At 43.5% G+C, this 27,068-nt stretch overlaps 2 protein-coding genes across 10 annotated transcripts in view; one reads left to right on the top strand and one right to left on the bottom strand.

The window, feature by feature from the left end:
* SUPT16H (SPT16 homolog, facilitates chromatin remodeling subunit) overlaps positions 1-9,203 on the top strand; it is a 34,430-nt gene extending 25,227 nt beyond the window's left edge. The window contains exons 18-26 of the mRNA XM_005560782.4: positions 160-278; positions 778-903; positions 1,648-1,760; positions 2,075-2,150; positions 2,687-2,856; positions 6,136-6,265; positions 6,857-6,986; positions 7,120-7,197; positions 7,874-9,203. Of these exons, the coding sequence (XP_005560839.1) occupies positions 160-278; positions 778-903; positions 1,648-1,760; positions 2,075-2,150; positions 2,687-2,856; positions 6,136-6,265; positions 6,857-6,986; positions 7,120-7,197; positions 7,874-8,019 (1,088 nt within the window). The 3' untranslated portion in view covers positions 8,020-9,203. The remainder of the gene's footprint in view (positions 1-159; positions 279-777; positions 904-1,647; positions 1,761-2,074; positions 2,151-2,686; positions 2,857-6,135; positions 6,266-6,856; positions 6,987-7,119; positions 7,198-7,873) is intronic.
* A 191-nt stretch (positions 9,204-9,394) lies between these two features.
* Positions 9,395-27,068, bottom strand: part of RPGRIP1 (RPGR interacting protein 1) — a 77,697-nt gene continuing 60,023 nt past the window's right edge. For 5 of the 9 annotated variants that reach the window (XM_065547456.1, XM_065547454.2, XM_073996909.1 and 2 more), the window contains 4 exons: positions 20,524-20,716; positions 17,958-18,042; positions 14,542-14,672; positions 9,395-9,590 (listed from right to left, as the gene is read on the bottom strand). In XM_065547456.1, coding sequence (XP_065403528.1) covers positions 9,478-9,590; positions 14,542-14,672; positions 17,958-18,042; positions 20,524-20,716 — 522 coding nt within the window. In that variant the 3' untranslated portion in view covers positions 9,395-9,477. Of the gene's footprint in view, positions 9,591-14,541; positions 14,673-17,957; positions 18,043-20,523; positions 20,717-27,068 lie in introns of those variants that run through there. The other 4 variants (XM_073996910.1, XR_012415526.1, XR_012415527.1 and 1 more) reach the window with 4 other exon arrangements.

The following is a 27,068-nucleotide window of genomic DNA, read 5'->3' as shown; positions in this document are numbered from 1 at the left end:
GGAGGAATCTCCTTTACTGCTGTGTGGCCAGAAGGAAAGGAAAGCTCTATACAGTTGTTGGTGTTTCCTCTGACCCTGTGCAAATCAGCCAGAAGAGATGCAGTGCCTTTTGGCCTAACCTAATTATACTGCTTGACAGTTCTTCATTCTTTTCCCCAGGCTTTCGCTTCACATCTGTTCGAGGAGACAAGGTGGATATTTTGTACAATAATATTAAGCATGCTTTGTTCCAGCCCTGCGATGGAGAAATGATTATTGTTTTGCACTTTCACCTCAAGGTACACCTTTCTACATAATCATGAGCTCTGGGGCAAGACACTTCATTTCGCTCAGCTTCTTTCCTAGAAAATAGTGATGAAAAAATCACCTTTCGCATAAGAACATTAAGAGGATTAAATAAAATAATGCCTCTCAAGGCCACAAGGCCTGGCATCTAGAAGGTGCTCTTAAGCATGATTGTTCCTTTGGTGTGTTATATAATGGCCAGCAAAACATACAAGATCTCCAGATTTCTTTTTCTAAAATAAAAAGGTTTTGCTTTAGATAAGATTTGTTAGCAACATAATTTCCAAAGTTCCTATAATAAGTAGGAGCACAGCACCTTTTCAAATGTACACTGTTTCACATTCCCAAGCATCATTATTTATGATAACACCAGGGATGGTTTAATTATTTTTGCATGCATGCTGTGGAGGCCCAAGTTTGGATCACTGCCATTTCCATCACAGGTACCTTTGTGTTTCTGATTTCTGTCTTCTTGCCGTTTTATGCCAACAGAATGCCATCATGTTTGGGAAGAAGCGGCACACGGATGTGCAGTTCTACACAGAAGTGGGAGAGATAACCACGGACTTGGGGAAACATCAGCATATGCATGACCGAGATGACCTCTATGCTGAGCAGGTTTGTGAAGTTTAGTATTGTATTTGCAGGATAGGGAGGATGAGGCCAAATCCAAGCTCAGGGATTGCATTTTGTAAACAACCTGGGCCAATGCAGTGACTCACATCTGTAATCCCAGCACTTTGGGACGCCAACATGGGCGGATCACCTGAGGGTCAGGAGTTCAAGAACAGCCTGGCCAACGTAGTGAAATCCCGTCTCTACTAAAAATATAAAAATTAGCTAGGTGTGGTGGTGCGCACCTATAGTCCCAGCTAGTCGGGAGGCTGAGGCAGGATAATCACTTGAACCCAAGAGGCAGAAGTTGCAGTGAGCCGAGATAGCGTCACTGCACTCCAGCCTGGGCGACAGTGAGACTCCATCTCAAAAAATAAACAAACAACCCTGAATCTGTGCAGAACAACTCAAGTATCTGCTGAGATGGTGTATTACAATAGTTTAGGCTTAGGTTGCAGACTCAGCTTGACAGTTAATGGCATGGTGGCCTTAAATAAGGTATATGTACATGTTAGTTTCATAGTTGAGAATGAAGGATTACAGAATCACTTCAGGGATGATCTGTGCAGCAAACCACCATGGCACATGTTTGCCTGTGTAACAAACCTGCCCATCCTGCACATGTACTCCTGAACTTAAAAGCTGAAATTTTTTTTTTAAGCACAAAAGCACTTCAGACTTTTTGAGGGGAGGTACTATTAACAAATGTGATGGCTATATTTGATTTTTTTTTTTTTTTTTCTACAGATGGAACGAGAAATGAGGCACAAACTGAAAACAGCCTTTAAAAATTTCATTGAGAAAGTAGAGGCTCTAACTAAGGAGGAACTGGAATTTGAAGTGCCTTTTAGGGACTTGGGGTAACATATCTCATCTTCTTTTTGGTCTGAAGTTTCACTGGTCTGCCTTTCGGTACAACAAATTGTTCTTCCTTTAATAATCATTTAACATGTCATATCCTTTTTTCCTATGACTAATAATCTTTGAGACATCCATTTCTTCTTGAAAATGTTTAAGGGTTTAGGTGAGTGGCTAACTCTAAGAGGCTTCCTCTGGAGATGAGTCTCCAGTATGCTGGAGCTGTTTGGAATCGGGAGAGGGAAGAAGTTTGTCTGTTGTGGCAGCAGCAGTCTCTCTTGTGATGAGCTCAATCTCAAAAGTTTCTCTCTTCCAGATTTAATGGAGCTCCCTATAGGAGTACCTGCCTCCTTCAACCCACTAGTAGTGCGCTGGTAAATGCTACGGAATGGGTGAGTGTTTCTTACCCTCTTTTAGTAAAAACATTGTTAGAGAAAATAAAGGAGGATAGGTGTTCTTTATCCTAATTATTGTGATTTTCACTTTTGATATTTACTTAGACTTAAAACTCATTGAACAAATGATACTTTTATTTAAAGTCTCTTTAGGGCAGACATGATGGCTCACCCCTGTAATCCCAGCACTTTGAGAGGCCAAGGTGGGAGGAACACTTGAGGCCAGGAACTCAAGACCAGTCTGGGCAACAAAGCAAGAACCTCTTTTTTTTTTTCCCCTTTTTTTAGGATAATGTCTATTTAAATAGTTTTTCACATAGTTTCCTTGAGTTTATTCTCCTTGAGGGATGATTTTTGATCTTGCAGATCGTATTTCTGTGGCTTCAGTATGTTGTACTGCTTCAGTCTTTCAATAAAACCCCAAAACAGCTTACTTATCTTTTATATAGTGATTTAGATCGTGAAAGTTACTTGAAATATTATTGCTTTGGGGAAAATATTTATATGCTAATGTTTCAGTTTCTCCCTGACAGCCACCTTTTGTGGTGACATTGGATGAAGTAGAGCTGATTCACTTTGAGCGGGTCCAGTTTCACCTGAAGAACTTTGATATGGTAATTGTCTACAAGGACTACAGCAAGAAAGTGACCATGATCAATGCCATTCCTGTAGCCTCTCTTGACCCCATCAAGGAATGGTTGAAGTAAGTAAATCTGCCATCAGTCTCCCATTTATCCCATGAACCCTGTATTATAGAATTTAAATGTGGTGTGTTGTGCATAAAATCTACTGATGTACTTAAGGTGAGACTGCCTTTTGGTTGTTACAGACCAGGACTTGAAAACTTGAGATCTATTAGATAACGGAGCTGTTCACTTTCTCTTGAATTCCCAACAATAGTTTATGCATACTTAACACAAAGAAAATCAAAATCTAAGATCTTTTTTTTTTTTTTCAGTGTTGCCCAGGCTGGTCTCAAACTCCTGGGCTCAAGCAATCCTCCCACTTCGGTCTCCCAATGTACTGGGGTTACAGGCACAAGCCATTGCACCCAGTCAATGTAGAGCATATTTACAATAGCTTTTTAAGTATGCTTTTCTGCTGCTTTCACCCATCATCTTTATATTTTCTACATATTTTGTGGTGGTGGTGGTTGTGATTTGAGACAGGGTCTTAACTCTGTTGCCCAGGCTCAAGTGTAATGGTACAACCCTAGCTCACTGCAACCTCAAACTCTTGGATTCAGGTAACCTTCCTACGTCAGCATCCCAAATAGCTGGGACTACAGGTATGTGCTACCACACCCAGCTCATTTTTTTACTAGAGACGAGGTTATTCTGGGATGCAGTCAAGTTAGTTAGATTCTGTTTGATCTTTCTTTTTTGTTTGTTTTTTGGGGTTTTTTTTTTTTTTTTTTTTTTTTGAGTCGGAGTCTCGCTCTGTCGCCCAGGCTGGAGCACAGTGGCACGATCTTGGTTCACTACACACTCTACCTCCTGGGTTCACGCCATTCTCCTGCCTCAGCCTCCTGAGTAGCTGGGACTACAGGCGCCTGCCACCATGCCTGGCTAATTTTTTGTATTTTTAATAGAGATGGGGTTTTACTGTGTTAGCCAGGATGATCTCAATTTCCTGACCTCGTGATCCACCCTCGCCTCCCAAAGTGCTGGGATTACAGGCGTGAGCCACTGCGTCCGGCCCGGGGATTCTGTTTGATCTTTCAAGGCTTGTTCTCAAATGTCTGTTGGTGTGGATTTAGAACAGCCTTCAAAAGTTTCACTCAAAAACTTCTGAGTAATTGGCCTTACTACGAGGCAATACTCTTCAGAGTCTGCCTGATGCCCTGTGGATTGTGAGGTCTCTGCTGAAGCTGGTGGAAAGGTGATGGAAGTAAATCCACTGGAACAGGATTTACTTCTAGTTCTGTGTGAGACTGGGAATTGTCTGGCCTACTGCCATCCAATACTGCTTTATGCAGTTCCAGTTTTCTCATGAATGTGTAGATCATCCCTCCACCAAAGACTTGAGGGGGACCCCTCTGCAGATCTCTGGAGCTTTCTCTCTGGGAAATTCTTTCTTCCTGTACTCTTCTCCACAAATTCTAGCTGTCTCAACCTTCCCAAATCCTACTTTGTCTCAGTTCCTGGAGACCATCAGGTTCTGGTTGGGTTCTCTCTCCCTGCATGGCAGACTAGGAATCGCCTCTAGACAGAAAACTAGGGCAAATGTTCAATTAACCCTTGTTTCCTCCTTTCAGGGATTATGGTCTTGTGCTGCTTTTTATCCGATGTCTGAAAACTGTTGTTTCGTATTTTGTTTTGTAGTTGTTTAAGGTGGGAAGGTAAATCTAGTGGGTGTTACTCCATCATGGCTGGAAGCAGAAGTTTCTGTGTATATTGTCTAAAGTGGATTTATGCCAGTGGTTCTCAGGCAGATTTTATGGTTGGTTGTTGTTATCCTTACTACTGTCATTTCTTTGGTTTTTTTCTTCTTACCTACTCTTAACTGATTCAGCTCTCCTCAACAGAAATGAGTAAGAGAAAGTCATTTGAGCATTGTCTAAATACAGGGCACTTTAGGTACTGGGGAAAAAAAATTTATTCCTACCTTCATACCAATCTTGCATCAAAAAAACAACACATAAGAAAGCACTGGGGCCGGGCGCGGTGGCTCAAGCCTATAATCCCAGCACTTTGGGAGGCCGAGACGGGCGGATCATGAGGTCAGGAGATCGAGACCATCCTGGCTAAAACGGTGAAACCCCGTCTCTACTAAAAAATACAAAAAACTAGCCGGGCGCCGTGGCGGGCGCCTGTAGTCCCAGCTACTTGGGAGGCTGAGGAAGGAGAATGGCGTGAACCCGGGAGGCGGAGCTTGCAGTGAGCTGAGATCCGGCCACTGCACTCCAGCCTGGGGGACAGAGCGAGACTCCGTCTCAAAAAAAAAAAAAAGAAAAGAAAAAGCACTGGAAGGTTGAAGAAGAAAGGCTAGGGCCATTGAAAATCGTCCCTGTTTCTTTTTTATTTTTATTATTATTACTATTTTTGAGATGGAGTCTGGCTCTGTTGCCCAAGCTGGAGTGCAGTGGCGCAATCTCGGCTCACTGCAACCTCCATCTCCCAGGTTCAGGCAATTCTCCTGCTTCAGCCTCCCAAGTAGCTGGGACCACAGGCGCGTGCCACCATGCCCAGCTAATTTTTTGTATTTTTAGTAGAGATGAGGTTTCACCATGTTAGCCAGGATAGTCTCGATCTCCTGACCTCATGATCCGCCTGCCTTGGCCTCCCAAAGTGCTGGGATTACAGGCATGAGCCACCACACGTGGCTGAAAATTGTCCCTGTTTCTTAACTATAGTAGTGAAAAACAGAATCGCAGAAGTGGTTATGACTACTTGGAAATAAGAATGGAATCAGTGACAGAAAAGGATGGGTGAATAGAAGACTAAGTGAAGAATAGGGAAATTGGTATTAAAGAAAGAAAATGGGAGAGGATGAGCTCAGACTCAGGTGAAGGAGAAAGCTTGTTTCAGTTGGAATGCTGGTCTGTTGTGAGGGCTAGTGCTCTAGGAGATCAAATAGCAGCCGTTGGGACATGCTCTAGTGGCATAGTGCAAAGAATATCTGCTCCCAGGCCGGGCGCGGTGGCTCACACCTGTAATCCCAGCACTTTGGGAGGCTGAGGCAGGTGATTCACCTGAAGTCAGGAGTTCTAGACGAGCCTGACCAACATGGCAAAACCCCGTCTCTACTAAAAATACAAAAATGAGCCAGGCATGGTGGCACACGCCTGTAATCCCAGGTATTCGGGAGGCTGAGGCAGGAGAATCACTTGAACCCGGGAGGCAGAGGTTGCAGTGAGCCAAGATTGCACCACTGCACTCTAGCCTGGGTGACAGAGCATGACTGTGTCTCAAAAAAAAAAAAAAGAATATCTGCTCCCAGAAAATACAGAAGATTGATTTTACTTTGTCATTTCTCTTAGTTCCTGTGACCTGAAGTACACAGAAGGAGTACAGTCCCTCAACTGGACTAAAATCATGAAGACCATTGTTGATGACCCTGAGGGCTTCTTCGAACAAGGTGGCTGGTCCTTCCTGGAGCCTGAGGGTGAGGTGCGTGAGTGTGGGGTTTCTTTCCTGGTACATAGTGTTGCCCACTATCATTTGTTCAGTTAGAATGGCATATAAGTAGCACATAAGGAACTAGGCCATCTGGGAGAAGCTCTGAACACCACTTGATGTTATTGTTTCTTCAGATTTGTTTTACAGGTAAATGATAAGTTGATTGGACAGTGGTAACTAACTCCTGACAAGATTTCTTGGAAACTACAAAAACTTTTCCTCAAATGAATTTCTTAGCATTTGGGGAAAAAATCCTCCAGGGCATTTTGCAAAACCTATTTTTTTAAAAATTGTCCACTTAATGTTTGTGTGATACATTAATACAGAAAGTCTTTCTGTTGTTAATTTCCCTGGGTGAGGAAGGCTAATGTGAATTTTTCAGAAATGTAATAATACATAGTAATAGTAAAATAACAATTGCACCTGACTACTGATTTTAAACAAGTCATTTTATCTTTTAATCACTCAGATTTTTTTGCTTTTGTTGTCTTCATGTAAATACTGGTATACTATGTGGGCTGAATTCATTCATTGATAAGGTAAATGTCAAAAAAAAATCAGTATGATGCTCTAACTCACCAGGGGAGTGATGCTGAAGAAGGGGATTCAGAGTCTGAAATTGAAGATGAGACTTTTAATCCTTCAGAAGATGACTATGAAGAGGAAGAGGAGGACAGTGATGAAGATTATTCATCAGAAGCAGAAGAGTCAGGTTAGTCTTATAGAGAAAAGTTTGTCCTGGCTTCCTCATCTAATGTCGTTTCTGAAAGCTACTTTTTTTAGACTGAGAACTCTGTCATTCCATTCTGTTCCTGCATGATGACTAATGCTTAATTTTCTTCCAGACTATTCTAAGGAGTCATTGGGTAGTGAAGAAGAGAGTGGAAAGGATTGGGATGAACTGGAGGAAGAAGCCCGAAAAGGTTTTTAAAAATTTGTTGTTTTTATTCTATTTATTCATGTGTCTATGCACAAATTTCTAACACATTTCAGTATCTTGAGGTGTTAGTATTGATGGTGTAATGAAAGTAACAAAAGAACACTATAAAACTGATTTGGAGCCACAGATACAACTTCATTGACTGAAGGAGAAAATGAGGGGTGGAATGTGTCCATACTCTCCAGTGGGCAGTGCTCTGCCTAACTGGATGCTGTTTTCATCTGCGCAAGCCCCCATCTTTCCTATAGCAGTGATAGCCACATATTCATGTAATACTCAAGAATTAGCCTATTCAGTTTCCAAACCTAAATCCTATAATACTTTAATTTTGCTAGACTTCTTCCAGATTAGGCATGTCTTGTAATGCTAATCTAGTTACTCTGAAGCCAAGCCCCAAACAAACGTTTAAAGCTTAAAAGGAAATAAATATTAACTGCTGTGTTCCAATCATTGGGAATAGGTACTTTTCGTAGGTTACCTTATTTAACCCTTAAATAATTCTCCCTTTTGTAAATAAACCAAGGTTCAGAAAGTACTTGTCCAATATTAAAACTTGGGTCTGATTCCAAAGTGTATTCTCTGTGCTATCTCATGCTCTCCAGTAATACTAGGTACCTAAAGCCTACCTATCTCTAACTAATAATGCCTCTTCTATTTAGCGGACCGAGAAAGTCGTTACGAGGAAGAAGAAGAACAGAGTCGAAGTATGAGCCGGAAGAGGAAGGCATCTGTGCACAGTTCAGGCCGTGGCTCTAACCGTGGTTCCAGACACAGCTCTGCACCCCCCAAGAAAAAGAGGAAGTAACTTCTGAACTTTGGCCCTGAGCTCCATTCTTCCTCCAGCCAACCCCTGAAAATTTTACATGACATAGAAACTGTATTTTTCCTTTTGTTTTCATTTGAAGTTTTGCCATTTGTGTTTATGGGTTTAGGGGGCCATTTGTGTGGACCAATCTACTCGGGGAATTCCAGGCCCACCAGGACACGTGCCAATGGCCCCATTCAGATGGCAAGGGAGGAGGTGTTCTTGAAGACAGGAGGAGGCTCCCGCTGTTAATAAATATTGTTTCATTCTTCTCTCTTCCTGTCACCTTCTGCCAGGACATTGATGGCTTCTGACATCTTACTATTTGGTGTCTCAAAGCTGTATTTCCAAGACAGTGGTACAAGGTGACCTTTAATTACCCGTATCATGGTTCTTGACCAGCACATTCAATCCTCCAACCTACCCTACTGCCATGACCTTCCTCACATCTCTTTTAAGTTTTATCTTTGCAATACTCCAGGTTCTTGGAAATTTCCTGATGGTTGTGATAAATCATACTTGAGCTAGTGAGGCAGATGGGGCTGGTGCCTTCGTCTGAGTTTTCCTGCTTTCTTGCCTCATGCAGATTCTGAGGTGTATCTGCTGCCTTGGAAGACATAAGAAGCAGTGATACTCCCTGGCTCGGTTATTTTCTCCATACGAATGCACACATGGTACAATGATAGAAGGCAAAATTGCCACTGTCTTCTTTTTTTCCTGATATATCCAAGGAAGATATATCAGGTTGTGCCTCATGTACTGCTTCTAGTGAAATCTAGAGGAAGGCTCAAAGGAGTCAACATTTAGATCTGGAAGGGACAAGTCATGCCTTGGGCCTAGAATACCCTGACAAGAAAAGAGAAGAGGAAGGGAGGCCGTATCTACAACACAGCCTCTCAGCACTGCTGCTCCTTATTTTAACTTTGTCTTGCATTGTCCTGTATTTATCACAGTTTCTGTTGAACAGCTTTTCAAGTATTTGGGGAGTTTATCTTGCCATCCTCCCCTTCTGGTTCTCTGCACCCACCTGTCCCACTGCAGTTCCTTCCGTGCTCTGTGACTTTAAGAGAAGGGGGGAGGGGTCACGGATTTTATGTTTGTTTGTTTTTTCTCCTTAGCAGTAGGACTTGATATTTTCAATTTTGGAAGAACTAAAAGATGAATAAACTGTGGGTTTTTTTGTTGTTGTTGTTTGTTTTTGTAAATTCACCTGTGACCGTTTTTCAGTTCCTGAAAGCACACCTGCTTCCTGCCTGGTAAAGTGCTAAGGCACTGGAGAAAAATGCTTTTATCTAGCTAGTGTTACAATGAAACTTTCATCATTCTAAACTTTCATCATTAGATTGAGAGACACTAGACATCACAGTAAACCAAATTCATGTTATAGCAAGTTAACTTTATAAGACTTTTTACTGTGGTTCCCTCAGAGACTTTTAGATTGGAATAGCACTTGTTCCTTCATGAAAACAAATCTTCAGTCATCTCCTTGTAAATAGCATGGAGGACAGCAGCTGCTTGAAGGGAAACCTTCAGCCTTCCTATTGGGGTAGCCAGATCTTCAGGGCTAACAACTGTTGGGAAAGGGAAAAAAACAGCATCACTCAGTTAAAACACTTTGATACCTGGTATTTGTCGGGTTAAGTACTGGGGACACTGAATGAATTTACTAGCCCATTTCATGAGAGGACTCAGTCTAGTGAAGGAGAAAGGAAAACGAGGTCATTGCGATACAGTATGTAGGTGCTATATAATAAATGAAAGCACAAGTTGCTTTGGGAACACATAAAGAGGCACCTGCACCAGAATGGACACACTGGAAAAGGATTTCTGGAGATAATTCGTGAGCTAAGTGTTTAGAAAGTAAAAGATGCTTAATGTATCAAGACGAGAATAATACGAGTTTGGCAAACTGCAAGGAGTGGCAGGAATGAGCCTGCATAGGCCACGTTATAAACAGCCTTGTTTGTCTTACAAGGTATGTGGTTTCAACTGAAGATGTAAGTGATTGTTCTTATGTGGGATCTTGGAACATAACTCTTATTTGGATAATGCACTCAAGGAGGACGCAAGTTAAACCGGAGAGAGTAGTTAGGATATTGCAGTAATTCGGGAAGAGGGGAGTAATGAATGAAGGTCTGAAGTATAATGGAGTGGAGAGGTGGGGACAGATTCAAAATGTTAAGAAGTGTGAACAATTTTTGTGATTAGAATGAGGAATGGCTTGGAATCAAGGATGGCCATTCTAAATTGTGTAACAAGATGGTGGGTAAGAGGGAACACAAGGTACAAAGTTGTAATCAAGGGAGTTTGAGGTACCAAGGTGACATACAAGATACAAGTGGTGGTATCTATGAGTCTGCTCTAAGTCTAGATTGTATTTAGAATCTGGTCTAGAAACCTAGATTTGAGATGATTTCTAGACTAAAACTTCCGGAGTTCATGTAATCAGGAAGAGGGCATATGTGGAGAAAAAAAGACCAAGGATTCAACAGACAATCCAAAATTTTAAGAATAGACAAGAAAGAAACCTCCAAAGGAAACAGAACACCTAGAGAATGATAAGCAGTCAAAATGTTCGACTGGGCGCGGTGGCTCACACCTGTAATCCCAGCCCTTCGGGAGACTGAGGCAGGGAGATCACCTGAGGTCAGGAGTTCAAGAGCAGCCTGGACAACATGGGAAAACCCCATTTCTACTAAAAAATGCAAAAATTAGCTGGGTGTGGTGGCATGTGCCTGTAATCCCAGCTACTCCGGAGGCTGAGGCAGGGAGAATTGCTTGAGCCCAGGAGGCGGAGATTGCAGTGAGCCGAGATTGCACCACTGCACCCCAGCCTGGGCGACAGTGAGACTCTCAAAAAAAGAAAAAAGTCAGGATGAGTAATAAAACCAGTTGGATTTGTCAATTAGGAAAACTGGTAAAAACATGGAGTAAAGTGGAATGGAGATGCGGCAAGTAGAAAAATACAGACAGGGTTGGGCACAGTGGCTCACACCTGTAATCCCAGCACTTTGGGAGGCCGAAGCAGGTGGATCACCTGAGGTCAGGAGTTCAAGACCAGCCTGACCAACATGGAGAAACCCCGTCTCTACTAAAAATACAAAATTAGCTAGGCGTGGTGGTGCATGCCTGTAATTCCAGCTACTTGGGAGGCTGAGGCAGGAGAATCACTTGAACCCAGGAAGCGGAGTTTGCAGTGAGCTGAGATCGTTCCATTGCACTCCAGCCTGGGCAACAGAGCAAAAGTCTGTCTCAAAACAAAATTAGCCAGGTATAGTGGCGCATGCCTGTAATCCCAGCTACTCGGGAGACTGAGGCAGGAGAATTGCTTGAACCTGGGAGGCAGAGATTGCCGTGAGCAGAGATCGTGCCATTGCACTCCAGCTTAGGCAACAAGAGTGAAATTCCATCTCAAAAAAATTAAAAAACAGTTTTCAAAACTACAGACTATTGCGGACTGATCAAGCATTTCAGGAAGCTGACTTTTGAAGTGATAGGGGAGAAGGTAGCTATAGGGATAAAAAGCAAGAGTTTTGCTTTTAAAAGCAGACCAACATGTTTAAAGCCTGAATGAAAGGGAGGCCATAATGAGGAAATGACTAAGTTTCTCTACTAATTATTAAAAAAAAACAGAGAAGCATTCACTGACTTTTAGGATTCTGAGGTCACTAGAAAAGTCTTAAGTGGATTTTCCCTAAGCACATACAAATGGCGTGGAGGTCAGGAAGAACATAGCATCTTTAGGAATGGGGATAGGAGTAAGTCGGAAAATAGCCCACAAAGATACGTTACTTGCCTTATGCCAGGCACTACCCTAAGCCCCTTTCTTAATCTTAATCCTTTATTTAAGTGCTTCCTTAATCTTCACAACTCTATGAGATAGAGATTGCTGTTATTCCCATTTTATAGGTGAGGAAAAAGGTTAAATAACTTGATCAGGATCACAGCTGGAAAGATACTAGAGAAATATAATGAAGAATCTTATCTAACATTTGAACTTCATAACCCTTAGGGTCTGAGAAGGAGTATTCCTCTAAAAATGTTTATAATGATCAGCAGCAGCAGAATTTTATATCATGATTCATTAAACATTACATAAAACAAGTTTCACAAAACAATATGTGCAATGTACTCTTAATTCCTGTTTTCTTTTCTTTTTTGGGGACAGAGTCTTGTTCTGTCACTCAGGTTGGAGTACGGTGATGATCTCAGCTCACTGCAACCTCCGCCTCCCAGGTTCAAGCGATTCTCCTGCCTCAGCCTCCCAAGTAGCTGGGATTATAGGCGTTGTATTTTTAGTAGAGATGGGTTTTCACCATATTGGCCAGGCTGGTCTCGAACTCCTGACCTCAGGTGATCCACCTGTCTCAGCCTCCCAAAGTACTGGGATTACAGGCATGAGCCACTGCACCCGGCCTTTAATTCCTGTTTTCTTTCCCACAGTTTTGGTTTGCATTTTTCAAATTTCTGTTGTGATTTACTAATTCAATTTCACATCCACTAATGGGGTGTGACTGAAAGTTTGAAAAACATTGGTCTAGTGGATAATCTTAAGTGTCTAAAGGTCCTAGCAGATAAGATAGGTGACATCCCAGGTATGTAAGGTAATGGGAGCAGTGAAGACTGGACAGCGCAGTCCCAACTAAAGGAATTCAAATACAAATGTTTTTAAAACATGCTGATCTATAGCAAACTGTAAAAGGATTTAAGAAGAAGGCAGTGATCAAATTTATTATGTAGAAACATTTACTATAGTAGATGGAAATGGGGTGGAACAAACCAGTGGCAGGAAGACCAGTTTAGAAATTATATGGCATGGCGCAGTGGCTCATGCCCGTAACCCCAGCACTTTGGGAAGCTGAGGGGGGCAAATCGCCTGAGGTTGGGAGTTCAAGACCAGCCTGACAAACATGAAGAAACCCTGTCTCTAGTAAAAATACAAAATTAGCCAGGCGTGGTGGCGCATGCCTGTAATCCCAGTTACTAGGGAGGCTGAGGCAGGAGAATCGCTTGAACCCAGGAGGCAGAGGTTGTGGTGAGCTGAGATTGGTCCATTGCACTCCAGCCTGGGCAACAAGAGCAAGACTCCATCTCAAAAAAAAAAAAAAGAAAGAAAGAAAGTATAGTAATTATAGTAAGGGGGTCGGGCGCAGTGGTTTATGCCCGTAATGCCAACACTTTGGGAGGCCAAGGAGGGTGGATTGCTTGAGTTCAAAAGTTCGAGACCAGCCTGGGCAACATGGTGAAACCCCATCTCTACTAAAAATACAAAAATTAGCTGGCCTGGTGGCAGGTGCCTGTAGTCCCAGCTACTTGGGAGGTTGAGGCAGGAGAATCACTTTAACTTAGGAGGTGGAGGTTGCAGTGAGCCAAGATCGCACCACTGCACTCCAGCCTGGGCAACAGAATGAGACTCTGTCTAAAAAAAAAAAAGAAAGAAAGAAAGATTACAGTAAGGAGAGCATAGTCAATTCACAAGTAGAATGGATAAGACTTAATGACCAGTGAACGTGAGGAAAGAGAGAGTTGATGTCTTTTTAAGAGACAAGACGGGGCCGTGCATGGTGGCTCACGCCTGTAATCCCAGCACTTTGGGACGCTGAGGTGGGCAGATCACAAGGTCAGGAGATCGAGACTGTCCTGGCTAACATGGTGAAACCCCATCTCTACCGAAAATACAAAAAATTAGCCGGGCGTGGTGGTGGGCGCCTGTAGTCCCAGCTACTTGGGAGGCTGAGGCAGGAGAATGGCGTGAACCCAGGAGGCGGAGCTTGCAGTGAGCCAAGATTGCGCCATGGCACTCCAGCCTGGGCGACAGGGCAAGACTCCGTCTCAAAAAAAAAAAAAAAAAAGAGACAAGATGGGCCAGGCGCAGTGGCTCACGCCTGCAATCCCAGCACTTTGGGAGGCCAAGGCAGGCAGATCACTTGAGGCCAGGAGTTCGAGACCAGTCTGGCCAACATGGTGAAACACGGTCTCTACTAAAAATACAAAAATTAGCCAGGCATGGTGGCACACACCTGTAATCCCAGCTACACAGGAAGCTGAGGCAGGAGAATGGCTTGAACCTGGGAGGCGGAGGTTGCAGTGAGCTGAGATCACACCATTGCACTCCAGCCTGGGCAAGAGTGAAGCTCCATCTCGGAAAAAAAAAAAAAAAAAAAAGACTGGACACATGATAACACAAAGAATGGGTATCAGCTGCCTATACAAACATGCTCAAGAGAGGTCCAAAATTCTGATGTATAAATTTGAAATGAAAATATCTTTTTAAAAATCCCCTTTTCAAACACTGTAGATTCAAAATCAATTCTAGTTGTAATCTGGTATACGGGGGTTAAAATACACAACTGACTACTTTAATGCTGGATCCAGAAATAAGTACAGTTGTAGCGATAAGATTTCAATCCAGTTTGTGTCTCATCAACTTCATAGTGATAATTATGTATTGAAGATAAAATATATTCACTATTAGGATGATTTCCTTAGAAATAATTAGACCTGAAAAAAAAAATTACTCACTGTCTAGCTCTTGCTCTAGAATATCTCTTCCTGACTCCAGGATCTGCCACAGTTTAAGATACGCATATCCTACTTCTTCACATTCTTTCTTTTCTTCATCCAGAGGATCACTTACCACTGTAAACTTTAAACTAAAAAGAAATTGCATTTAATTCAGCACTGTTGATACTCTTAATGCTTCAAAAATAAAATAAGGATAGAAGTAATCATAAACAATACAACGTCTTCTCTGAATCACTTTTCCCTTGCCTCCATTTTACAAAATGACAATAAGCAAAAAAGTCAGGAATTGGTATAAGTTAAGCAGTAACAGTCCTTTTAGAAGAGGGAACATCATGGGATGTGCCCATGAGTTCAAGACCAGCCTGGGTAACATAGGGACACCCTGTCTCTACAAGAAAATAAAAATAAAAATTAGCCGGGCATGGTGGCACACACCTATAGTCCCAGCTACTTGGAAGGCTGAGGTGAGAAGATCACTTGAGCCCAGGAGGTTGAGGATGCAGTGAGCTGTGATCATGCCACTGCACTTCCACCTGGGTGACAGAGCGAGACCCATCTTTAAAAGAAAAATGTAAAAGGAAAAGAAACCCTGTACTGATTAAGCAGTCACTCCCCATTCTCCTTCCCTAGCTCCTGGGAATCACTAATCTACTTTCTATCCCTCTGGATTTGCCTATTCTTGACTTTTCACATTTTTATTAATTTTTGAAAGCAAATATCAGTAGCTAATACAGAGTGCCAGGAATAGGACTAAAAACTCAAGCTCTTAAAAAGCACAGCTAAATATGATTAAACTGAAACAAAGGAATTACTTTAAAGGGATCCATTCTCAGCCCATTAGGCAATATTCATTTGTAACTATGTTTCTATGCCATTATTGAGAACTTCAACAATGCAAAGGGATAATGCTGACTCCCTCATCCCAATTTTCATAGGAAAGGGTTGATAACTAGCATTCTGATGTGCCAGGCACAATACCAAGTGCTTTATGTAAACTATATTATCTCAATTTTATTCTCACAAGAGCCTGCAAATTAAGTAATGTCAAAAAGATCAAAGAGCTAGTAAGTCTAAGAGTCTGGAATAAAAACAAGGTTGGTGGGATTACAAAACCTGTTCTGTCTGCTAGACCATACTGGCAAAAAGAAAGCCGCAGGTAATACCAATCGAATCTAAAATTGAGTAGAAAATGATTATCACTGTCAGGGAATAAAGGAAGAGAGAGTTCTGGAAATGCTGGGATCAAAAAAAGGCAAAAGCTAAATTTAACATTAGCACAGAAAGGAAAGGACCAAATCACTTTCCATTTCCAAAAGTTCTCTGTAAGCTTATATCTGTTTAGGCCCACAGTGATACTGAACTCAGATTCACTGTTATTTCATCTGGCTCCTTTTTCAGTTCTTTCTGTGACCAACCAAAGACAAAGTAAAAGTAGATTAAACAAATGTATTGGGCCTTTCAAAAAGTGCTTAAAACACTGGGTCGGGCACAGTGGCTCGCGCCTGTGATCCCAGCACTTTGGGAGGCAGGGCAGCAGGACTGCTTCAGCCCAGGAGCTGAAAGACCAGCCTGGGCAACATGGTGAGATCCTCTCTCTAAAACAAACAAACAAAATATTTAAAAATAAGATAAAATACCAGCTCCACATTATTTCTTATGCACACACATGCAGAGGCGGTATGTATGCCAGATTTCAAAAACAAAAACCATATGCCTATTTAAATTTGAATTTCAGCTAAACAACAAGTAACTTTTTTTTTTTTTGAGACGGAGTCTCGCTCTGTCACCCAGGCTGGAGTGCAGTGGCCAGATCTCGGCTCACTGCAAGCTCTGCCTGCCGGGTTTACACCATTCTCCTGCCTCAGCCTCCCGAGTAGCTGGGACTACAGGCGCCCGCCACCTCGCCCAGCAAGTTTTTTTGTATTTTTTAGTAGAGACGGGGTTTCACCATGTTAGCCAGGATGGTCTCGATCTCCTGACCTCGTGATCCGCCCTCCTGGGCCTCCCAAAGTGCTGGGATTACAGGCTTGAGCCACCGCGCCCAGCCATAACTTTTTTTTTTAGAGGCAGAGTCTTGCTTTGTCACCCAGGTTGGAGTGCAGTGGCACGATCTTAGCTCACTGCAACCTCTGCCTCCCAGATTCAAATGATTCTTATGCCTCAGCCTCCTGAGTAGCTAGAATTACCAGCATGTGCCACCAAGCCCATCTGATTTTTTTTGTTTTTTCAGTAGAGACAGGGTTTCGCCATGTTGGCCAGGCTGGTCTCGAACTCCTGGCCTCAAGTGATCCGCCCGCCTTGGCCTCCCAAAGTGCTGGGATGTGAGCCACCGCACCCGACCAAATAATTTTTTTTAGGATAAGTATGTCCCACATTTTATCTGGAAACTCTAAAAGGAGGCCTTCTTCAGATTATTGGAATAATAAGGACAACCGGCTTTCCTAAAACTTGAAAGGAGATCTAAAATTTACTTAGTTATGTCAATATCCAAAAATTCCTGTTGGCCAGGCGTGGTCGCTCACACCTGTAATCCCAACACTTTGGGAGGCTGAGGCAGAAGGATCACCTGAGGTTGGGAGTTCAAAACCAGCCTGGCCAACGTGGCAAAACCCTGTCTCTACTAAAAGAACAAAAATTAGCCAGGCATGGTGGCACACAACTGTAATCCCAGCTACTTGGAAGGCTGAGGCAGGAGAATCACTTGAACCCAGGAGGCGGAGGTTGCAGTGAGCCAAGATTGCACCATTGCACTCCAGCCTGGGCAACAGAGCGAGACTCCATCTCAAGAAAAAAAAAAAAAAAAGAATGTCAACACTTTTTGCTCATTCCATTTGGGCATTGTCAGTATTCAGGTAAACTGTGCTACAAAAAAAGGGCCCATCAGGCTGGCATGGGTGAGAAATGAACATAAGATTATGGGCTGGGCACAGTGGCTCATGCCTGTAATCCCAGCACTCTGGGAGGCCAAGGAGGGCAGATCACTTTAACTCAGGAGTTTGAGACCAGACCATGGGCAACATGGCAAAACCCTATCTCTATACAAACACAAAAAATTAGCCGGTCATGGTGGCACATGCCTATAACCCTAGCTACTTGGGAGGCAGAAGCACAAGAATCCCTTGAGTCTGAGGAGGCGGAGGTTGCAGTGAGCTAAGATCGCGCCACTGCACTCTAGCCTGGATGACAGAGTGAGACCCTGTCTCAAAAATAAATAAATAAATAACCTATAAGATTACATACTTGATTAGGTGGTCACAAACATAAAGTATACTCAAGTACATAGGAAATTCATTAAGAGTAAATTAACTCAAAAAAGTCATTAAAATATTCAGCATCAGCACAAAATCAAACTCAAACTTTTGAATTTCTGTCTCAATATCTCCTTTGTTTCAAAGTGGAAAGCAGATGCTTACTGTCCTTGATCAGGATCTTGTCCAGTCAGCACGTCGAACAGAAACTGCCTTCGGTCTTGCTGCTCCTGTGGGTCCAGGTCTATTACTATATTAAGGGTCAGAGAAAAAAGCAAAGAATCATATACTATTGCAGTGTGAGCCTCAAGACTTTCATAAGTGATATTCATGGTAGTTTTCATGAAAAGATTAGACTCCTTGCCTGGATCTAGAATAACATGGACCAACTGCTTTGAAAATCATTTGTGTGTGTGTGTGTGTGACAGATTCTTACTGTGTCAGGCTGGAGTGCAGTGGCGTGATCTCGGTTCACTGCAGTCTCCACCTCCCAAGTTCAAGCGATTCTCTTGCCTCAGCCTCCCGAGTAGTTGGGATTACAGGTGCACCCCACCACGCCCAGCTAATTTTTGTATTTTCAGTACAGACAGGGTTTCATCATGTTGGCTAGGCTGGTCTCCAACTCCTGACCTCAAGTAATCTGCCTGCCTTGGCTTATCAAAGTGCTGGGATTACAGGCATGAGCCACTGCACCCAGGCTCCTTTGAAATTCTGAATGAAAAAGATTTCCACACTTGAATCAACTATGAGGGTAGGAAAAAAAGATTTCATGCATGACTTTCTCAAATTTTCACCTATGATATGCTCTTTCTTTAAAAACTACTGAAAATATGATCCATTAAAATAAGAAAATAAATCAGAGGATGACCAGGAGATAGTAAATCTGGTATAGGAGAGAATTTGATCATATTCTCCATGAGCAGCAGTGATAACGGAACAGTGGGCTAGAGCAGAACAAGAGGATAGAGAGAGGTCTTCAGGGAAAAAATGGATGAGTACATAATGGGACAGGTTTATTTGAAAATTTGGGGCCGGGCGCGATGGCTCAAGCCTGTAATCCCAGCACTTTGGGAGGCCGAGACGGGCGGATCATGAGGTCAGGAGATCGAGACCATCCTGGCTAACACGGTGAAACCCCGTCTCTACTAAAAAATACTAAAAACTAGCCAGGCGAGGTGGCGGGCGCCTGTAGTCCCAGCTACTCGGGAGGCTGAGGCAGGAGAATGGCGTAAACCCGGGAGGCGGAGCTTGCAGTGAGCTGAGATCCGGCCACTGCACTCCAGCCTGGGTGACAGAGTGAGACTCCGTCTCAAAAAAAAAAAAAAAAAAAAAGAAAAAGAAAATTTGGGAAAGCTGTTGGAGGACAGGAAAATAATTACAATATGTATAATGAAAATCAGGCAAATGAAAAATTGCCTCAAAAAATACGTGAAAAGAAATACAATCATTGCATACTACTTGGTTCTACAAGACTTAATATTTACATATCCGTAATAACAGAACCAATTTAAATTGATTTAAATGAAAATTATGATACAATTATATGGGAAGGAAGGGACATGAGTGTAGTGCAAAAGAGCTAACTTTTAAGGTCCAAGATAGGAAGTCTAAAGCCAGTGAATCAGGAAATTGCAATAGAAATGTTATTCAGAGCCGGGCGCGGTGGCTCTCACCTGTAATCCCAGCACTTTGGGAGGCCGAGGCGGGCGGATCACAAGGTCAGGAGATCGAGACCACGGTGAAACCCGGTCTCTACTAAAAATACAAAAAATTAGCCGGGCACGGTGGTGGGTGCCTGTAGTCCCAGCCACTCAGGAGGCTGAGGCAAGAGAATGGCGTGAACCCGAGAAGCGGAGCTTGCAGTGAGCCGAGATCTCGCCACTGCACTCCAGCCTGGGCGACAGAGCGAGACTCCGTCTCAAAAAAAAAAAAAAAAAAAAAAAAGAAATGTTACTCAGAAGCCAGGTATGGTGGCTCATGCCTGTAATTCCAGCTACTCAGGAGGCTGAGGCAGGAGGATCATTTGAGTCCAGGAGTTTGAAACCAGCCTGAGCAACATGTTCAGACTCCATCTCAAAAAAAAAAAAAAAAAAAGGAAAAGAGGGAGAACAAAAATCAATACTCAGAAATATGATGGAGGTAAATAACAGAAGAAATGGCTGAGATAGGATGGGCTTGGTGGCTCATGCCTATAATCCCAGCACTTCGGGAGTCCAAGGCAGGCAGATCACTTGAGGTCAGGAGTTTAGAGACCAGCCTGGTCAAAATGGTGAAACCCTGCCTCTACTAAAAATACAAAAAACTAGCCAGGCACAGTGGTGTGCACCTGTAATCCCAGCTACTTGGGAGACTGAGGCACGTGAATCGCTTGAAGCTGGGAGTCAGAGATGGCAGTGAGCCAAGATCACATCACTGTATTCTAGCCTGGGCAACAGAGAGAGACTCCATCTCAAAAAGTAAAAATAAATATAACTGAAATATGGAAAGCGGTGGATTGAGGAAGGGTGGAAACAGGGGAAGTGATTTGTGAAGAGGTGGAATAAAGGACTGCTAAATGTAAAATGTTTAGCCCCATTTGATGTTTTTAAACCATATGCACACAGTACTTTGAAAAATAAAATAATAAAATGAAATGGTTGGATTCACCCCACAAAAATCCAGAGTAATTCTGACCCTCAGTCTCAATGTTCATCAGACCTCCTCACCCCAGTAACCACACAGGATGCCTCACCCTTGCTAAAGTGAAAGTAGATTTCTTCTCCTGCCCTAGGCTTCCTTAGGGATACTGGAGTCTCTGTCTCCGACAAGGGTAGGTCGTAGAATTTGTACTCCACGTACACCTGTTTTATGTTCTCATCAGACATTACTTCTGCCTCTGGGTAGAAGGCCAGGGAGACAATTTCAATGCACATCTTCTCTGAATCCTGATAAGGAAAATTTAGTTTATTTAGTTCCTAAAGGTTAGTGAGGCTCCAAGTGCTTATACTCCATCCAATTAACACAGTACAGTACTCTCTAGAAATCAACCATAGGCATAATCTATCTACTATATTATTCCCTGAGAATCCTTTTATAGGTAAAACTGGCATCAAAAGACAACTTGACTTAATTGCCATAGCTAATCGATAGGAAATTTATAAAGAGAACCCAGTTCTTCTCTCTCACAGTCCAGTGGATCATTTCTGCAGGCCAGTCTTTCTCAGTCATCTCCATATATAGAAAGAATTTGTAAAATGTCTGATTTGGAGGGGTGGGGAGGGTAGATAATGGGAGGTTGTCTGGTAGGAACAATGTGCATTGCTCCAGGCTTCACCACAGTGGAATATATCAATGCAGCAACATTGCACTTGTACCCAATGATTATATACAAATAATACATTTCTAAACAGATAGCTATTTTTCAACTTTTTTTTTTTCTTCTTCTTCTTCTTCTTTTTTTTTTTTTTTAGATAGAGTTTTGCTTTGTTGCCCAGGCTGGAGGGCAGTGGTGTGATCACGGCTCACTGCAGCTTTGACATCCCGAGCTCAAGCAGTCTTCCCACCTTAGTCACCCAAGCAGCTAGGACCACAGGTACACCACCACATGGGGACAATTATTTTCATTTTTTTAATAAAGATACGGTCGGCCGGGCGCAGTGGCTGAAGCCTGTAATCCCAGCACTTTGGGAGGCCGAGACGGGCAGATCGCGAGGTCAGGAGATCGAGACCATCCTGAGCTAACACGGTGAAACCCCGTCTCTACTAAAAAATACGAAAAACTAGCCAGGCGAGGTGGCAGGCGCCTGTAGTCCCAGGTACTCGGGAGGCTGAGGCAGGAGAATGGCGTGAACCCGGGAGGCGGAGCTTATAGTAAGCTGAGATCCGGCCACTGCACTCCAGCCTGGGCAACAGCGAGACTCCGTCTCAAAAAAAAAAAAAAAATAGAGATATGGTCTTGCTATGTTGCCCAAGATGGTCTAGAACTCCTGGACTCAAGCAATCTGTCCACCTCGGCCTCCCAAAGTGGCTGAGATTAGAGGCATGAGCCACTGCAACTGGCCACAACTTTCTTAATGAAAACCAATCTAGGCCGGGCGCGGTGGCTCATGCCTGTAATTCCAGCACTTTGGGAGGCCGAGGCGGGCAGATCACGAGGTCAGAAGATTAAGACCATCGTTACTAACACAGTGAAACCCTGCCTGTACTAAAAATACAAAAAATTAGCCGGGCGTGGTGGCGGGCGCCTGTAGTCCCAGCTACTCGGGAGGCTGAGGCAGGAGAATGGCGTGAAACCAGGAGGCAGAGCTTGTAGTGAGCCGAGATTGGGCCACTGCATTCCAGCCTGGGCGACAGGGCGAGACACCGTCTCAAAAAAAGACAAAAAAAAAAAAAGAAAACCAATCTAGTATTTTCCTGAGGTTAGGACCTAAAAGACCTCCTGACTGATACTGGAGATTCAGTAGCTGCTTCAGCCACTATAGCAAAGAGCTGCCCAGGGCTTCCCAAGCCCACCCAAGTGCATGCCACTGAGGAGGCCACCAGACCTCCCTGCCCTCCCACAGGAACTCCAATATTTTCAATCCCACTTCAGAGTCGCTGCCATCACCCTGTTCTCTCTTTTGATTTTCCCTGTGTGCATGCTGGCATCAGGGATACCAGGAGGAGGTTTCCAGAAGTACACCAAGGCCAACAGAAGTCTCCTCCTTCCACAGTGTGGCAGGCAAGTCAGCATCGTGACACCAGTAATGAATCAATCCAGGATGGTTCCCTACCAGCCGTAGCTCTCACCCCGGCATCTATGAGTGACCTCCTGTATGCTTCTCTTCGCTAGCCAATGCCCTTATTTCTCCAAAGACCTGCTCTTACCCCGTCTTTTCTTCTTTTAGAAAGCTGGTGGAGCTCCTGTAGCTGCCCCTGAGAAATTCAGCAGGCAAGATCTCTCAATGATTCTGCATCAGAATCATCTGGGGTGCTTCTTTAAAATGAAGATATTTAGCGGGGCGCAGTAGCTCACACCTGTAATACCAGCACTTTAGGAAGCTGAGGCGGAAAAATCACCTGAGGTCAGGAGTTCGAAACCAGCCTGGCCAACATGGTGAAACCCCATCTCCACTAAAAATACAAAAATCAGCCAGGCATGGTGGCTCATGCCTGTAGTCCTAGCTACTCGGGAGGCTGACATATGAGAATCGCTTGAACCTAGGAGGCGGAGGTTGCAGTGCCACTGCACTCCAGACTGGGCAACAGCGTGCGACTGGGTCTCAAAAAAAAAAAAAAAAAAAACCATATTTGACATTTTCCTCTTAATAACCCTTCTACAACATCCAATTCTCCCACACATTAAGAAAACCATTGACTATACAGTGTTTTCAAAAATCTGAATTTTTTGACACTTTGATGGGTCAGATTAGAGGGTTTCACTAGCTTTTTAAAAAAGAAACAATAGGTAAGGATAGACAGGATTAGCCAGTATATAGTGGAACAGGAGAACGCATGGCAAATGTTAATAGTAAGCCTGGTTTCTTGAAACTTTGTTTTTTTTTGTTTTTTTTGTTTTTTTTTTTTTTGAGACGGAGTCTCACTCTGTCGCCCAGGCTGGAGTGCAGTGGCCGAATCTCAGCTCACTGCAAGCTCCGCCTCCCGGGTTTACGCCATTCTCCTGCCTCAGCCTCCCGAGTAGCTGGGACTACAGGTGCCCGCCACCTCGCCCGGCTAGTTTTTTGTATTTTTTTAGTAGAGACGGGGTTTCACCGTGTTAGCCAGGATGGTCTCGATCTCCTGACCTCGTGATCCGCCCGTCTTGGCCTCCCAAAGTGCTGGGATTACAGGCTTGAGCCACCGCGCCCAGCCCGAAACTTTGTTTTTTTATGAGTATATTGGATACTGAAGAAATGTATTTCTCATAGTGATTGCTATAAAAAATGTATAAAAGCCTCTGTGTTACATCAGACTGTCTAGAGTTGCTCCTGGGAATCTGTATTTATTTATTTACTTAGAGATGGAGTCTAGCACTGTCATCCAGGCTGGAGTGCAGTGGCGCAGTCTCGCTCACTGCAACCTCTGCCTCCCTGGTTCAAGCGATTCTCCTTCCCCAGCTTCCTGAGCTTGGACTACAGCATGTGCCACCATGGCCGGCTAATTTTTGTATTTTCAGTAGAGATGGGGTTTCGCCATGTTGCCCAGGTTGGTCTCAAACTCCTGACCTCAAGTGATCCACACACCTCGGCCTCCCAAAGTGTTGGGATTACAGGCGTGAGCCACTGCGCCCGGCTCCATGAAAATCTATGCGGAGTATCTAGTGCCTGGCGCACAGTATACACTCAGTAAAACTGTATTAAATGTTACCTTGAGCAAGCCCTTCTCCCTCGACTTCACTGTCCTCCTTTGAAAGGGGGTGGGGGGATAATAATATATATGTGAGCAAGAGAAACTGTAATTTTCTTTTGATTTTCCACACCTCAGATAAATCAAACTCTTTCCTACCTCAGGGCCTTTACACTTACCAATTCCTTTGCCTGAGATGGAGTACAGTCTACCCAGTACATGGGTAGCTCTTCCCTTCTCATTCTTCAGATTTCAGTTCAAACGTCCCCTCCTCAGAGAAATCTTTCGTTAACACCTATCCTAGTTCAAGCCCCCCATTGCTATTATATCGCCTTTTTTATTTCCGTCATAATACTTAGAATCTCAGAGCTATCTGCTTTACTTATTTGCTCACTGATGTACATGTTTTCCCTCAGTAGTTTGTGAGATTCAAGAGAGAGGAGACCAAGTCTGTCTTATCCACCATTTTGTGCCCACAGAGCCTGGCAGTTATTAAAACAGGCGCTTCATAATTACTTGAAGGAAAGAATAACTCATAAGGCTGCTGTGAAGCCCGAGAGAGTCATGAATAGCAACCACTTGGCACACAGTATGAAATCTCAATCATTACCCATTAGAGTTCTGTCTAAACGAAAGGTCATGTATTATTTTAATGCACTACCGATCAGCAGTTAAGAAGAAAGAAGTATAAAAAGCTAAATATATCGACGTGGATGGAACCCCAAAACACTACTGATTGAAAAATACATGTTTCATAACGTTACCAAAAAAGAAAAAAAAAAAAGAGTAAAACTAAATACAAATTACACAGCACCTTCCTGTACATCTAAAATTATTTTTCTTTTTTTTCTTTTTGAGACTGAGTTTCGCTCTGTCGCCAGACTGGAGTGCAGTGGCGCCATCTCGGCTCACTGCAACCTCTGACTCCCTGGTTCAAACGATTTTCCTTTCTCAGCCTTTCCAGCAGCCGGGATTACAAGCACGCGCCACCACGCCCAGCTAATTTTTGTATTTTCTTTTTTCTTTTTTTTTTTTTTTTGAGACGGAGTCTTGCTCTGTTGCCCAGGCTGGACTGCAGTGGCCGGATCTCAGCTCACTGCAAGCTCCGCCTCCCGGGTTTACGCCATTCTCCTGCCTCAGCCTCCCGAGCAGCTGGGACTACAGGCGCCCGCCACCTCGCCCGGCTAGATTTTTGTATTTTTTAGTAGAGACGGGGTTTCACCGTGTTAGCCAGGATGGTCTCGATCTCCTGACCTCGTGATCCGCCCGTCTCGGCCTCCCAAAGTGCTGGGATTACAGGCTTGAGCCACCGCGCCCGGCCGTCAATTTTTGTATTTTCAGTCGAGATGGGGTTTCACCATGTTGGCCAGGATGAACTTGATCTCCTGACCTCATGATCTGCCCACCTCAGTCTCCCAAAGTGCTGGGATTACAGGTATGAGCCACCATGCCTGGCCTTAAAATTATTTCAAAATAAGGTTTTAAAAAAGAATATGTGTAGTTTTGTGTCATTTATTTGAAGGAAAAAGAGGCAAATACAAAACAGTATGAAAGTTAAAGTTATTTTTTTTTTTTTTTTTTTTTTTTGAGACGGAGTCTCACGCTGTTGCCCAGGCTGGAGTGCAGTGGCGCGATCTCGGCTCACTGCAAGCTCCGCCTCCCGGGTTCCCGCCATTCTCCTGCCTCAGCCTCCTGAGTAGCTGGGACTACAGGCGCCCACAACCGCGTCCGGCTAATTTTTTGTATTTTTAGTAGAGACGGGGTTTCACTGTGGTCTCGATCTCCTGACCTTTGATCCGCCCGCCTCGGCCTCCCAAAGTGCTGGGATTACAGGCTTGAGCCACCGCGCCCGGCCTAAAGTTATTTTTTAAGCCCTGAAAAAATATACCCCAAAATTCACAACAATGGTTTTCTTGGGGGAATGGGGTGCAAAGACAGCAGGGGATTAAGGATAATGGTCCATCTAAGTGATTCAGCTTTATTTGTAATATTCTAGTATTTTGCAAAAAAAAAAAAGTATTTCACCATCTTGAGTTGTTTAATTTAAAATTTTTGAATTCACTAAAAATCCTGGAACAAAAAAAAATGTATTCTAAACCTTACTTGTGTAGTCCAGTTTAAATTTTTTTTTTTTTAAGACAGAGTCTTAGTCTGTCACCCAGGCTGGAGTGCAGTGGCGTGATCTCGGCTCACGGCAACCTTCACCCCCTGAGTTCAAGTGATTCTCATGCCTCAGCCTCCTGAGTAGTTGGGGTTACCGGCATGTGCCACCACATCCGACTAATATTTTTATATTTTTAGTGGAGACCGGGTTTCACCATGTTGGCCAGGCTGTTCTCAAACCCCTGACCTCCAGTGATCCACCCGCCTCAGCCTCCCAAAGTGCTAGGATTACAGGTGTGAGCCACTGCGCCTGGCTAGTTAAAGAAAAAAAACAAATTTTTTGAGATGGAGTCTTGCTCTTTTGCCCAGGCTGGAGTGCAGTGATGCGATCTTGGCTCACTGCAAACTCCACCTCCTGGGCTCAAGCGATTCTCCTGCCTCAGCCTCCGGAGTAGCTGGGATTACAGGCACCCGCCATCATGCCCAGCTAATTTTTGTATTTCTGTACACAGGATTTCTCCATGTTGGCCAGGCTTGTCTCAAACTCCTGACCTCAGGTGATCCGCCCACCTCGGCCTCCCAAAGTGATGGGATTACAGGCATGAGCCCCCACGCCCAGCAAATTTTTTAAACTTGCTAATAATCCTGGGACAATAATCAGAAGTCCATATTCATGCAGACTACATCAAGTTTATTCTGGTAACAATGGCGAAATGGGAGGATGAATAAGATTAAAATTTGATCCAAGTATACACAGATGTTTCATTCATTCATATTAGGTTGGACTATACAGAACTGACAATTGTCAACCATTTTTTATCTATGAGTATGACAATATGTGGTTCAATCTAATATTTTTTGTTGGATTCA

The sequence above is a fragment of the Macaca fascicularis genome, chromosome 7 (genome assembly GCF_037993035.2).
Source record: "Macaca fascicularis isolate 582-1 chromosome 7, T2T-MFA8v1.1".
Classification (NCBI taxonomy): domain Eukaryota; kingdom Metazoa; phylum Chordata; class Mammalia; order Primates; family Cercopithecidae; genus Macaca; species Macaca fascicularis.
The sequence above is the reverse complement of the archived record's forward strand: the minus strand, read 5'-3'. Positions and strand labels throughout refer to the sequence as shown.